The 13809-nt window shown below is 45.9% G+C and overlaps 1 protein-coding gene across 2 annotated transcripts in view; it reads right to left on the bottom strand.

Annotated features, from left to right (window-relative positions):
- The window catches only part of CRTC3 (CREB regulated transcription coactivator 3), a 95195-nt gene extending 83890 nt beyond the window's left edge, over positions 1-11305 (bottom strand). For both annotated transcript variants that reach the window (XM_070570977.1, XM_070570987.1), the window contains exons 1-2: positions 11007-11305; positions 1585-1683 (exon numbers count right to left, since the gene is read on the bottom strand). In XM_070570977.1, coding sequence (XP_070427078.1) covers positions 1585-1683; positions 11007-11138 — 231 coding nt within the window. In that variant the 5' untranslated portion in view covers positions 11139-11305. The remainder of the gene's footprint in view (positions 1-1584; positions 1684-11006) is intronic.
- Between the last annotated feature and the right edge of the window lie 2504 nt (positions 11306-13809).

The following is a 13809-nucleotide window of genomic DNA, read 5'->3' as shown; positions in this document are numbered from 1 at the left end:
TTTGCTATAGGGGACAGTAATGGACACTAGGTGAAACTTGAACGGCATCTGAGGATCAGACGGGAATAATGTATCACTGTTAATTTCCTGATTTTGATGGTGCTATTTTAGTTATGTAGGACAATATCCTTGATTACAGGAAATACACAGTGAAATATTTTGGGGTGATATGGCATCAGGTCAGCAACTTATTCTCAAAGGGAAAAAACATTACTTGTATGGTACTTCCAACTTTTCTGTAAGTTTGTGATTGTTTCAAAGTGAAAAAAGTATTCAAAGAATGAATCCCAGGAAGGCCAAGGCTGTCACTTCATCCCACTCCCCAGTGAAACAGGAAAGGGACCTGAGAGTAAATTCTGTATTCCTCTAAATCTGACAATAAAGTCACATTTATATAAAGACCACAAAATCAGGATCTCAAACACAACAAACTCTGACAATGCTCTATTTTCTTAAGCATGAAATCCAGCATAAAGCAGAGATCTACTTTATTTGGATACTGAATGATCCAATAGGCCAACATATAAGACAGTTCGATCTACAGAAGCAGATCTCTAACATCAGCAGTACTATAGTGAGATTCCAATGTCATTATATTAAAGACAAGATTCCAGGGAAGTAGGATAGAAACATGTTTACATTGTACTTTTTCTAATCACCATTATAGTTAAGGGTTCCTATTAACACTCTCAAATGGAAGTCTCCAATTTAAATAATACTTTTGTACTATGGGACATAATCAAACAAGTGAACCCAGTTTTTACAACAAACAAAGATGACAGTACTTTTAAAATGGAGAGGCATCCAAAAGAATAAAGCTACGCTTCATCTTAAAGTTCATATCTCACCTTTAACACCAAATCTTAAATTGTGTAATTAGAATGACATGCTCCTGATTTTTCAGAGACTAGCATATCTAAGTAAGTCTAATTCTGTTCTTAACAAAAATATCATATACCATTGTCAAAACAATTCCACACTGTTTTGCACAAGGCTCTTTACTGACCTGAATGGTTAAAGCACCTGAGACACTGCACTAATCTAATGCAATACAGACCACTTATCTTTGCCTTAGATCTGCACTGTCCAACATGGCAGAAATGGCCACATGAAGGGAGAGAAATGTGGCTAGTCTGAATTGAGATGTACTTTAAGTCTAAAATACACATCAGATTTCAAAGACTTCATACAAAAAAAAGAATGTGAAATATCTCATTAACGTTTTTTATACTGACTATATATTGAAATGATAATATTTTAGACGCTTTGGGTTAAATAATTATTTAAATAATATTAAAGTAAAGTATACGTTTCTTTTTCTTTACTGTAGCTACTAGAAAAGTTTAAATTACATAGGTGGCTCACGTTGTATTTCTACTGGATGGTGCTGCATTAGACTATTTGTGAAATAACACAATCTTACGCTGCAGAAGCCAGGAAAGAGAATAATGATGGACTTCCCAGGAGAACATTGAATTGTATCAAGGTCCAGTTTATCCTTCAAGATCTAATCTTTTAAAATATAATCTCTGCCTATCTTTTTACACTCCACTCAGTTTAAAGAAAGCAAATATCTGGAGGTACCTGAAACTCTGGCGCACTGCTCCGCAGCTGGCTCACATTTGGTAAGGATCCTCCATGGTACTGTGTAAGGCGCAGTTGCTGAAGCTTCTGAAATTGAACCTGGAAACAAAGCGATTTCAAGACTGTTGAGAGACGACAGCAAAGATCTGAAAGAAGCATCAAAGTATGGTGCTTTGTAGAGAAACGGCTCCAGAATGAAAGTCTTGGTTTCAATTTCTTCTCTACTTAAAACCTCCAGGTTTCAAGTGCCTTCTGGCTTGATTAGTCTATTTTTGGAAAGAATTTATCCAGGTTCCAAATGCCCCATGCACCAGGACAGCTAGGGACTCTTGCAAGGTCTTTGAGGGTGTATGTGTAGGCATGCAGGCACAATCTTTAACAACCCAATAAAAGAATTTCTCAAAGGAAAACTAAGCCTCTATCTATGACTCTAAGACATTAACCGTTTTTCCTTCCCCATCATGCTTTTTTTCAGTCTCCATTTACATTTATGTGTAATAACTGCACAGTTGTGACCATAAAACATAGGTACAATCTCACATGCTTACATCATAAGTCTTTTCTATGATATTACATAATCATTTTCAATGGCTACATAACATTTCCTCTTCTGAATTATTCCCTTAGAACATATTCCAAAGAATAATTCCTAGGTTTGGGTATGGGCCTTTTGATGGCTCTCAACACATACTGCCAAAATGTTTTCCCAAAGGGTATACCAATATATATATGAGAAAACAGTCTCACCAAAAAACTCACTAACACTCGATATTATCATTAATTTGGGGTAAAGAAGAAGGCCAATTCAACAGGTATAAAATGGTATCCCACTGTTTTAAGATGCCTTACTTCTGCAAGTTCTTCCTTCATTTTCCAAAAGGCAGTAAACTGGTTACAGTTCTTGTAAACCCCAAAGTGGTCATTTGGTCTTTAAGAGTTCTGTTTCTTAAATAATAAATTTCTTCTGTGGTTATATAACCCTTGGCACTTATAATTCACGTAGGGAAGAAAGGGTAGACAGGAACCCTGAGGCAGATTTTTACCCTTTCATTACTCTCTGCCTTTGTCTAATGATAATAATAATAATTACCAGATCTGAGCCCCTAAGACGAGCCAGATGCTGCCCTCAGACGCACTACCCACTTCATCCCTAACCCTCTCCACAACCACCACAGGAGACTACATTATCCTGCTTTTGCAGACCTGGAGCCCCAGACCTAGGAAGTTCAGAGACTTGCACAAGGTCACACAGCAAGAAGAGGCCAAGCTAAGGCTGTCTAACTCAAAACCCACATTCTTATTTCTGCCATATTCTTTTCCTTTCTTCTATTTCTCCCTCGATGGTCACACTATTTAAAAGTTCAGAGAAAAGTGAAGTTTGAGTGACCAAAAGCATTGCTGTGCCTATGAAGCTCTCTGATTTTGTTTTTACATTTATTATGATAACTTTCAAATACATATAAAATAAAGATGAGTATAATGAAACCCCATCTATCTTCCAGCTTCAATAATTATCAACTTATGTCCACTCTTTTTTTTTTTTTTTTTTTTTTTTTTTAAAGATTTTATTTTTTCCTTTTTCTCCCCAAAGTCCCCCGGTACATAGTTGTGCATTCTTCGTTGTGGGTTCTTCTAGTTGTGGCATGTGGGACGCTGCCTCAGCGTGGTCTGATGAGCAGTGCCATGTCCGCGCCCGGGATTCGAACCAACGAAACACTGGGCCGCCTGAAGCGGAGCACGCGAACTTAACCACTCGGCCACGGGGCCAGCCCCAACTTATGTCCACTCTTGATCCATCTTTACCCCCTCTGCTATCACAGCACCCCACTAAAAGAAATCCCAGGCATTCCGTATTTCAATACGCATCTCCAAAAAATAAGGACTTACATCTGTCTGGAAGTTTTAAAAGTATACAAAACCCTTTGGCAGCCTTAACTTCCTTATACCCACAGTATCTGATTTCTCAAACATATTGCCCTGGGAGACGGTTATAATCTATTAATCAAAACCCAGATCCGAGAGCCAAATACGAGAAGGAGGACATGGTGAGCTTTTTCCATCTATCAGCTGAGTTGTAAGAATAAAGTCTCAGCTTTTGATCTTAACATTCTCAAAGCACTTACCAGAAGCATTTGACTCTATCCTTGAAATTCTCTAGGCAAAATTCTCAGCCCCCTTGATCTAAAGCCTTTGATCCCTTCTTCCATCAATCCATCCATTTACTCACTTACATAAAAATTTTTTTTTTCTTCACTTTTTTTTGAGGAAGATTAGCCCTGAGCTAACTACTGCCAGTCCTCCTCTTTTTGCTGAGGAAGACTGGCCCTGAGCTAACATCGTGCCCATCTTCCTCTACTTTTTATATGTGGGACGCCTACCACAGCATGGCATGCAAAGAAGTGCCATATCCGCACCCGGGATCTGAACTGGCGAACCCCGGGCCACCGAGAAGTGGAATGTGCGAACTTAACCGCTGCGCCACCGGGCCGGCCCCCATAAAAACTTTTAACTGTGTGTCAGGTACTGTGCCAGGCTCTGGCTTACTCAGAGGAAAACATGCCAAAGTTCCTGATTTCAGAGTCCTCACAAAGGCTTCAACTCTTACCCAAAAGCCGTGACACTTCAACCAAGCTAAATTCTAAATCTAGCTAGAGACCTGCTTTCAGCTGAGCTGAAGGCTCTCTCACAGTCTCCTATATCTGCTCTCCCTCCCACAGCGCCTATTTCTGGAGCTTTCCAAGACCAGTGCACTACAGTAAAAAGAGCACTGGAGCTGGAACTGGAAGACCTGACTCTGTAACCTGGAACTCCCCTGGGGTTGGGCAAGCTATTCTGCCCTCTATTTCACAAAGACAACGTAAGGGTTATAAGAGAGGATAGACATGACGGTGTAAAACGTAAAGCTCTGGACAACTTCCCAAAATACTATCTTTATTGTTGATATTCTCAACTATCTTTTTTGTTTTTAAGGATTGGCACCTGGGCTAACAACTGTTGCCAATCTTTTGTTTTTTTTCCTGCTTTATTTCCCAAACCCCGCACCCCACCCCCTCCCCCCCGCCGCCCCCGGTACATAGTTGTATATCTTAGTTGCAGGTCCTTCTAGTTGTGGGATGTGGGACGCTGCCTCAACGTGGCCTGACGAGCAGTGCCATGTCCGCACCCAGGATCCGAACCCTGGGCTGCCGCAGCGGAGCGCACGAATTTAACCACTCGGCCATGGAGCCGGCCCCTCAACTATCTTCTAAACCCTTGAATAATTTTGATATTTTCCTCTTTTAAAATTCAGAATCATTGAGCTAGAAAGAACTGTAGGGACTGTCTTCCACACCATCATGCTCACTGGTGATGAAAATGAGAACCAAAGAATGACTAGCCTAAGGCGGAGAGCACCAACTGGCAGGAAACAGGCCACGTTTAGCCTTGAGAGTTCTGTATGACCCACATGATACCTACTCAATGCTTGAAATTTTAACTTTAAAATTGGCAGACTGCATAAATATCTGAATTTCCAACTTCTCTTGATTGAGAGATCAGACAACACTAAACCCACATTCTTGCATGGCAACAATGCCCAGCGCTGAGAAGGGACCGCCCCCTTAGACGTGGCTTGGGTTCCCCCGTTGTCGAGTCCTCATTGTACCCTATTATTCCTCCACTACGACCCGAGATCAGCAACCATTTATCATCTCATTCCTGGCCCCTTCACTCCTTTTCCTCAACTGCCTCACCCTGTAACTTGAGTTAACAACTGTTAGCCTATAGTCACACATTTTAGTGGAATTTCCTTCAATGTCTTTATGAAATGAGATCTAAGCCTCACTAATTCCTTTTTGAAAAGGTCTCTAATAGTCAACACAATCCCAAACAAAACCCCAGCAGGCCTTTTTATAGAAACTGACAAGATAATTCTAAAATTTACAGATGAGCCAATAACCTACAGTAGCCAAAGCAATTTTTAAAAAGAGCAAAATTGGAAGACTTAAGTTACTTCATTTCAAGACTAATTATAAAGCTACAGAAATCCAGGCTATTGCCCAAAAGAGAGATGTATAGATCAACAGAACAGAAGAGAGAATCCAAAAATAGACCCACACATATATGGCCAATTGATTTTTGAGAAAAGCATCATAGCAATTCAATGGGGAAAGAAAAGTGTTTTCAATAACTGCCACTGGTACAATTTGATATCCTTATGGAAAAAAAAGCAGCTGAGTATACAGACATTCAGTGTGACAGTCAGATTCAAATCGCAGCTCAGCCACTTACCAGCCATGCAACCTTACCTCTCAAGCAAAATGAAGAACATTCTAGAAACACACTCCATAGGGTCATTATGAGAACTACGTGAGATAATGAATATAAAGAGATCAGCACAGAGCCTGGCAAAGATAACACTCAACATTTAGCCCAAACCTAATCTTTCTAGTCTCCTTTCTCCACCCCCTCAGAGGCCTCGCTACTCCATAACGTATCTAATTTATTTTAATCTAAAAATAATGGTTTTTTAAATATTCAAGCCAAATTAACACTCCAAGTCGATGTGCTGAGTTTATCTGGCGGTTTCTCAACACTACAAGTTGTCCTTCTAAGCCGACCTTCTTGAACAAGTTCCCAACCTTGTCTCCATTTTCTCCCATCCATTCCTCAGTGCCCCACAACCTCCCTTCCACCCAGCACTCTGCGGACACAGCAACTCTCCCCAAGGTTAGCAACGACCTCCACGTGACCGGACCAAAGCACACGTCCTTATCACGCCAGACCCAGTCAGCAGCACCGGGCTCAGCTGGCTGACACTCCTTCCTCTTAAAAAGGATCCTCCTGGCTTTTCCCCTACCTCTGGGTGCTCTTCAGTCTTTTTTTCTGGTTCCTCCTCCTTGCCCTCCCCTATAAATGGTGGAGCTTCTTGGGCTTCTCCTAGGCGCTCTTCACACCTCACTCTACAGGAGGGGTCATAAACTCAAATGCCTACAGGTGCCAGTACGGAAGATAACTAAGTGAAGAGGGCTGGAATGACTGTGAGGAACACCACAGGGAGTGGTAGGGACTGTGGCAAACTGAAAAACATACACATGCCCTATCTAATGGGGGCAGCCACTACTCAGCTCCAGGCAACTGCTGCCATGCAGAAATGTAGGGTGAATGTTGTTAGATAATCTCGTTTTTCAAAAGAAGCCAAAGTCCAGATTTTAATATAAAATCTCAACATTCATTCTTGGCCCTAGTTTTTTTTAAAAAACACATTTGCCTTCCCCCTACCACCCCAAAATACATCAGAGGGCCAAATTAGAATTTAGGCCACCAACTTGCAAGATCTGTTCTAGAAATTCTTCCTAGGCAGCTGAATCTACTCCCACAGCTACACACCAAAGATTCCCACGTTTATATCACTAGCCTGAACTTCCCTCCTGAGCTCCAGGACCACACACAAACTGCTTGCTGGACCATCTCTACTTAAACTTTGCCTCTCAGCACCTCGAACTCAGCATCTCTTGACATTGAGGAGTCTGCTCCCGACTTACTCTTGCCAGTGCTCCCTCTCTTAAAGGAGGACATCCTGAAATGGCTCAAGTCTGAAAGCTGAGGATCATGCTCGAGTCCTCCCTCTCCCTCACTTCCCTCAACCGTTCACCAAGTCTGGTCCTTTCTACCTCCTAAGTATCAGTCTGTTCCCGTCTCTGCCTCCCTGTTGCTATCAGCCCAGTCAATGCCATCATCACATCTCCCAGACTAGTGTTTCAACCTCCAAACAGTTTCTCTGCTGCCTCCTCCTCTTTCCACCCACCATTCTGGAGCTAGAGGCATCGTTTAAAACGCAAAGTTCCCCTGGTTCAACAGCTGCAATGACTTCCCACTGTCCTCAGGATCACATCCCAAACCTCGTCTCTACAATCTGACCTCTGTGAATGCCTCAACTCAAATCGCCCTCCTCATCCCCTTGTAGAAACTTTGCCCCCTGTGCTGGAACATTCTTCCTCCCTCAACACATAAGCATATACCCCCAAATGCCTTCCCCACTCCCAGGAATCCTCCGGGCCACTAGATGAGGTGAGGACTCCCTACCACACACTCTCAGAGCTCCATCTGCTTGTGCCTTTGTAACAGTCAACAAAATGTGTCCTTACTTGTCAACTGGATGTCTTTCCCATAAAATCCTAAAATCCATGAGGAGACTGTGTTTGGCCTACTCACCACTATATCCCCAGTGTCCATCCTAACTCCTGACACACACTAGGGACTCAGTAAGCACCTGCTGAACAAATTAATAAGCTCTTTGAAGTGAGACACCACATCTTCAGCTCCCCCACGCACACCCCCTAACTACAGTGGGCACTCTAGTACCGACAGATTAACAAAGGAACAAAAGGACGGCCTCCTTCTGCGCGTACCTGCCTCTGCTTCCATCCTCGCCTTACCAGCCCAGGTACCACCTCCGAACTGAGCCTCCTAGGATTCTCTTCTCAGAATTTTCCCACTGCTTCCTGAGAAGGCTGAACCCCTAAAGCTAGAGTAAAACATTCTCCATAATCTAGTCCATCCCACCTACTAGGCAAACAGGATTTAACTCCAACTCTGAAGGATTAGCTGTGATTATGCAGAGAAGGACCTGAAGCCCAACACATGCTCAGAGAGGTAAAAGTACTGAGACTGATTAGCAATGTCTGCCCCATGAGTAAGCATGTCTGCCATAAACCGGGAATGGAAAATCAGTATATCTGCCATGCGGTTACCAATAAAGAACTAGATGGATTCTTCTGCACCTGGGATCTTCAGACCCTTGGAGGTTCACACATACGCTTGGGGATCTAAGAGTTCTCTATGAGAAGTGTTAAGTTTTGTGACTTTATTAGGAAAATAACCCTTAAAATTTTTAAATATTATTGGGGCCGGCCTGGTGGGGCAGCGCTTAAGTTCGCACGTTCCGCTTCGGTGGCCCAGGGTTCGCCAGTTTGGATCCCGGGTGCGGACATGGCACTGTTTGGCAAGCCATGCTGTGGTAGGCATCCCACATATAAAGTAGAGGAAGATGGCATGGATGTTAGCTCAGGGCCAGTCTTCCTCAGCAAAAAGAGGAGGACTGGCAGCAGCTGGCTGAGGGCTAACCTTCCCCCCCAAAAAAAATTTTTTTTAAATATTACTGGCAAATTCAGTGTTATCATTTGCCTTCATGTTTATGAACACAGTGGAGCCCAGTAGTATTACTGTACTAGCAATGGGTAGAGCAGAAAAGAATACAGGCAGAATTAACATGTAAATGATGTCCTGAACCAGGTGAAGGGCAAAGTGACACCATGATTTTGTGGTAATCAGAACAGAGAAGAGGAGTGGCCTGAGTTATCACATGGGGCACAGCTCATCAGGCCTGCTAAACTCAAGAGAATCTGAGCTATAGTGGTTAGCCGCATATTCACAGTGAGAGCTTCAATTCAGTTCAGCTGAACAGCATTTCTCACATTAAATTAATGTTGTTACTCTGAATTTATTGAATTTATTTTTACCTTTGGTTGAATTTATTTTGTACATGTGTTTTAGTTTGCAGTTGTATCACAGCTTTAAGCAAACGATGTTATATGTGAGTTTATGTCTGAACACAATTGAGTAACATAATCAAATTCATTTAAAGTGAACACTGAGGATCTGTGAAAAAATTTTGCCTTTAAAAGAATCTGTACGTTACTCATGGCTTCATCCGTCAGGGATGTTTTAAAGGGAATTCATGAATTGGGTGAGAGATTGGATCCACTCTAGGTATACAGACATATAGAGTGTTCGTATTTGTACATATACAATTTATGTATCTAAACAACACAGGCCCCAGCATTAATCCTCAGTTTTCACACATTCTCCTCAATGTGCTCTGAGCTTGTAATGTTCATCCCTGAATCGAACCAAGATCACAAACGTAAATGCCTGTGGATATCAGGCAGGTAATAAATGAGTGAAGCTAGTAAGGCGTGAGAAAAAAAATTTTTTTGTTTTTGGCAAGGAAGACTGGCCCTGAGCTAACATCTGTTGCCAATCTTCCTCTTTTTTTTTTTTTTTCTCCCCAAAGCCCCAGCACATAGTTGTATATTCTAGTTGTAAGTCCTTCTAGGTCCTCTATGTGGGACCCCACAGCACGGCTCAATGAGCAGTGTGTAGGTCTGTGCCCGGGGTGCAAACCCATGAACCCAGGCTACCAAAGCACAGCTCTGGAACTACCACCACTACACCACCGGGCCAGCCCCCAGAAAAAAAGTTTCTTGAAATCCTCAGTCTTCTTTATCCACATATTTTTTTCTCAGCATGACAGAAGTGTAAGTGTAAGAAATATTTCACTTTCCCCTTAACTTCACTAAAAGAAAACACCATCGAAAATATGACAAATGGCGAGTGACACCTAGCCCCAGTGTGGGGGATCATGACAGGGTGTGGTGACAAGTGTGGCCAACTAGAGAATTCACGCTCCATTGGCGGGGCAACCACCACCCAGCTCCAGCTCCATTCCCATATGACTGTCATATGGGAATTCAGGATATATATAGAGAAAGAGAGAGAAACAAAAGAAAAAAGAAAGAAATTTTGATTTTTAAATGAAAATCTCACAATTAAAAAATTCTGGCAACAGAGTCAAGCAGTTTTCCCAAACACAGCCCTAGCCAAAAAAAAAAAAAAAAAAAGATGCCTGCAGCTCGCTGAGCCAGGGACCGCCAGTTTGCAACTCTGTTCTCAGCTCTTCTTCAAGCTGCGCCCCCGGCCCCAGCATCTGCAGATCCTCCCCCATCATCCCGATGGTCCTTCAAGGTCAGCCTTCAGGATGCTCAAGGCCGGCCCGGCTCAGGCCGACCCTCCTCCGGGTCCCGCGCGCACGCTAGCGCCGGCTCTCCATCCTCCACCGCTTCGCTCAGCAGTCAGCCGACCTCGCCGGTGTTTGTCCCGGCTCGCGCCTTACTCATACCCCCGGGCCCCCCTCGGTCTCCTGCAGCGCCATGCACCTTGCCGGGTCTCAGGAAACACCGGGAACCGGACTCGAGGAAGCGCCTCCCAGGAGCGCGAGGAGCAAAGCCTCACGCTCGCCGCGGGATCACACGCCGGTACCCGGCCCCGAAGCGGCTTTGAGGGCGACCGCGGCCCGCGGCCCTGCACGCCGAGGGGGTGGAGGTTCCGAGCAACGCGGGGCCGCGCCGCCCGCCTCCGGGCCCTTCGCGATTTCCTCTCGGGGCTGCCGGCGCCTCCCCCGCGGCCGCTCCGCCCGCCCCGGCCCCCGCACCGCGGCCCGCGCCGCAGTCCCCCCTGCGCGGCGTCCGCCAACAGCCTGAGGCGCCGGGAGGCGGGGAAGCCCCGAGGCCGCGGCCGCCCGCCCGCCCCGCTCCCGCGCGCCCTCTCCCCGCCGGCGGGTCCCGCCCGCGCCCCTGGCCGCCCGCGCCGGCGCAGGCCCTCACCCGCGACAGGGTGAGGTCGGTCATGAGCTGCTCGAAGGCCCGCGTCTCCTCGGCCTGCCGCTGCGTGTGCAGCGCGATCTTCTCACTGAACTTCCGCGGGTTGGCGCTGCCCGAGCCCGGCGACGCGGCCATGGTGCGGGCCGGCGCCGCCGCAGGGGCACGCGGCGGGCGCGGGGCCTGCGCCTCCGCCCGGCCGTCCGTCCGTCCGCAGGCCGCCCAGGCCGCCGCCCGAAGCACGGCCTCCGGCGCGACCCGGCAGAGGAGCCGCCGCGGCCCCACAGCCCGCGAGCGGCCGGGAGCGCGCCAGGCCCGCCCCCGCGCGCCGGCCCCGCCCCCATAAGGCCCCGCCCACCCAGCGCCGGCCCGGGCGCCTGGACAGGCCCCGCCCACCCGCGCGCCAGCCCCGCACACGGCCTCTCGAGCCCGCCACACGGCGCCCCAGCCCGGCCTCCGGAGCCCGCCGCCCGCCCCGGCCCAGCGACTCCAAGCCCGGCGCAGGAGCCCGCAGCGCGCAGAGACACAGGAAACCCCGTCAGCAAAGCGAAATGGCTCGGCCGCGTGGGAGAAGCCCCGGGCCCATGTTACTGCAATACTCCCATTTGGGGAAATCCTGGCCTTTGGATTTACGTGACGATTTTGGAACAGTTTTAACACCCTTCTCCCGTTCCCACAATTATAACGATTTACTTCAGGGGCGGAAAAGCGGGCGACCTAAGCTTGAGCCGGCCTCTCGCTTGGTCCCAGGCTGCGGGGCCCGCGGTCCCCCCGCCCCCAGCCCGCTTCCACCCGCGCTGCGCTCCGCTGACAGGCGCGGAGGCCCACCCAGGAGAGAAGTGCCTTCATCTGGATCTCAGTTTGTAAACTATCTCCTGATGTGCACGAACTTGAGACACCATCCCCGCCCCGGTGGAACCTCGTGGCTCCTCAGCCCCGGCCCCTTTTCACGGTCCTCTCCAAGGCTCCTTGTGGTCTCCGCAGACTCCGGCTCCAGCCAGGGCTCAACCTCACCTGTCACCAGCCCGTCAGCCTCAACGGTTCTCCTCCTCCTTCACAGTCCAGAAGCGACTCTCAGCACAAATGCGGATGTGCATAAAGATGTTCTGGACAGCTCTGAAGAGGGTCTGTGTCTTGTAGATTAGGAAATATTAGAGACATGCAGAAGGATGCAAAAAATAATAACATCCACGACCTCCGCTATCAAGATTAAACATTTCAAAACATTTTACATCATTACTTGGTATTTATTAAAGAAGTATAAAATCAGACACAAGTAAAGCCCCACCCTGTTCTTTCCGCTTCCTCCCTAGAGATAGTCACTGTGCTCGGATAGTTAGTGGACACCATTCCCCTTCGTGTTTTTATGCTTTTATTGCATATGATATATGGATCCACCAACTGCTTATGGAATACCAATTTCTAAATTTTACAAAAATGACTTCATGCTGAATAATCTTTTGCAACTTTTTTTATTTACCGTCACGCTTTTGAGATTCATTTGTGTTGATTCGTTTGTTTTAACTATTACACAGTATTTCATTATGTTTTTCATGTCTCACATGTAGCTGGATTTTTTAGGAAATTTAATATGAGAATATATCTATTAACTAGAGTTTAGCTTATTTTATTAATTATAATTGGATTTATTCTGTTTATTTTGTGCTATTTACAAGGCTTTTTATTTATATTTTATTTTCTGCTTTCCTGTTATATTGTCTGAGCTCAGTTTCAGAGAACAGACGTCATTCTAGATGGTTTAAGTACAAAAGGATTTATTACAGGGTATAAAATGGCTTAAGGACTTGTTGGAGGGCTGAAAAAGCAGACTCCTGGTAGAATGTTCAGGAATGACTCTGAGAGCCATGCTACAGAACCAGGGCACCAAAGGAGCCACTGCCTCTTCTAAAATCTGGAAGCCACCTATTGAATTGGAAAGCTATCACTACACTTGCCAGCTCCTGAACCAGATGGCCGTTGTCATGATAAGAAGCCACTGCAGGAAAATCAGATGCCTCCACAACAGTCCTCACCAACAGAACAGCACACACACAGGCTCTGCTTCCCTTCTGCCTTACAAATCAAATAAGAGAGAAAATGTGATTGAAAGAGCCAAAATTGCTTCCAGAATCCTGGCTATAACAACATCTAGGAAATGGAGTTGTAGCCTTCCAGCTTCTGAAATACAGGAAGACGCAGTAGGACACTGGAATGGAGGTTGAGCTAAATCCACCATATTCATCCACCAGTTCACCAATGCAGGTATCTATCTTTTTTTTCCCCCCTGAGGAAGATTCTCCCTGAGCAACATCTGATAGGCTGCCTCTATTTTTTAGTATCTAGGTTGCCAGCACAGCATGGCCACTAACAGAGCAGTGTAGGTCCCCACCTGGGAACAGAACCTGGCCACTGAAGTGGACTGGGATGAGCTTAACCACTAGGCCACCAAGGTTGGCCCCAATCTAATCATTTTTAATTTAATTTAGTATTTTTTTTTCTTGTGAGAAAGATTGGCCCTGAGCTAACAAATCTGTTGCCAATCTTCCTCTTTTTGCTTGAGGAAGATTGTTGCTGAGCTAGCATCTGTGCCAATCTTCCTCTTTTGTATGTGGGATACTGCCACAACATGGCTTGATGAGCGGTATGTAGGTCTGTGCCCAGAATCCAAACCGGCAAACCTTAGACCATGGAAGCAGAGCATGCGAATGTAACCCCTATGCCACCAGGCCTGCCCCTAATTTAATTTTTTAACCAAATAAATACATGTGAATTGTTTAACAATAGTTTTACAAGGTCTATAATTTCAAAA

Source organism: Equus przewalskii, chromosome 1 (assembly GCF_037783145.1).
Source record: "Equus przewalskii isolate Varuska chromosome 1, EquPr2, whole genome shotgun sequence".
Classification (NCBI taxonomy): Eukaryota; Metazoa; Chordata; class Mammalia; order Perissodactyla; family Equidae; genus Equus; species Equus przewalskii.
Note: the sequence above shows the minus strand (reverse complement) of the source record. Positions and strands in the feature narration are given on the sequence as shown.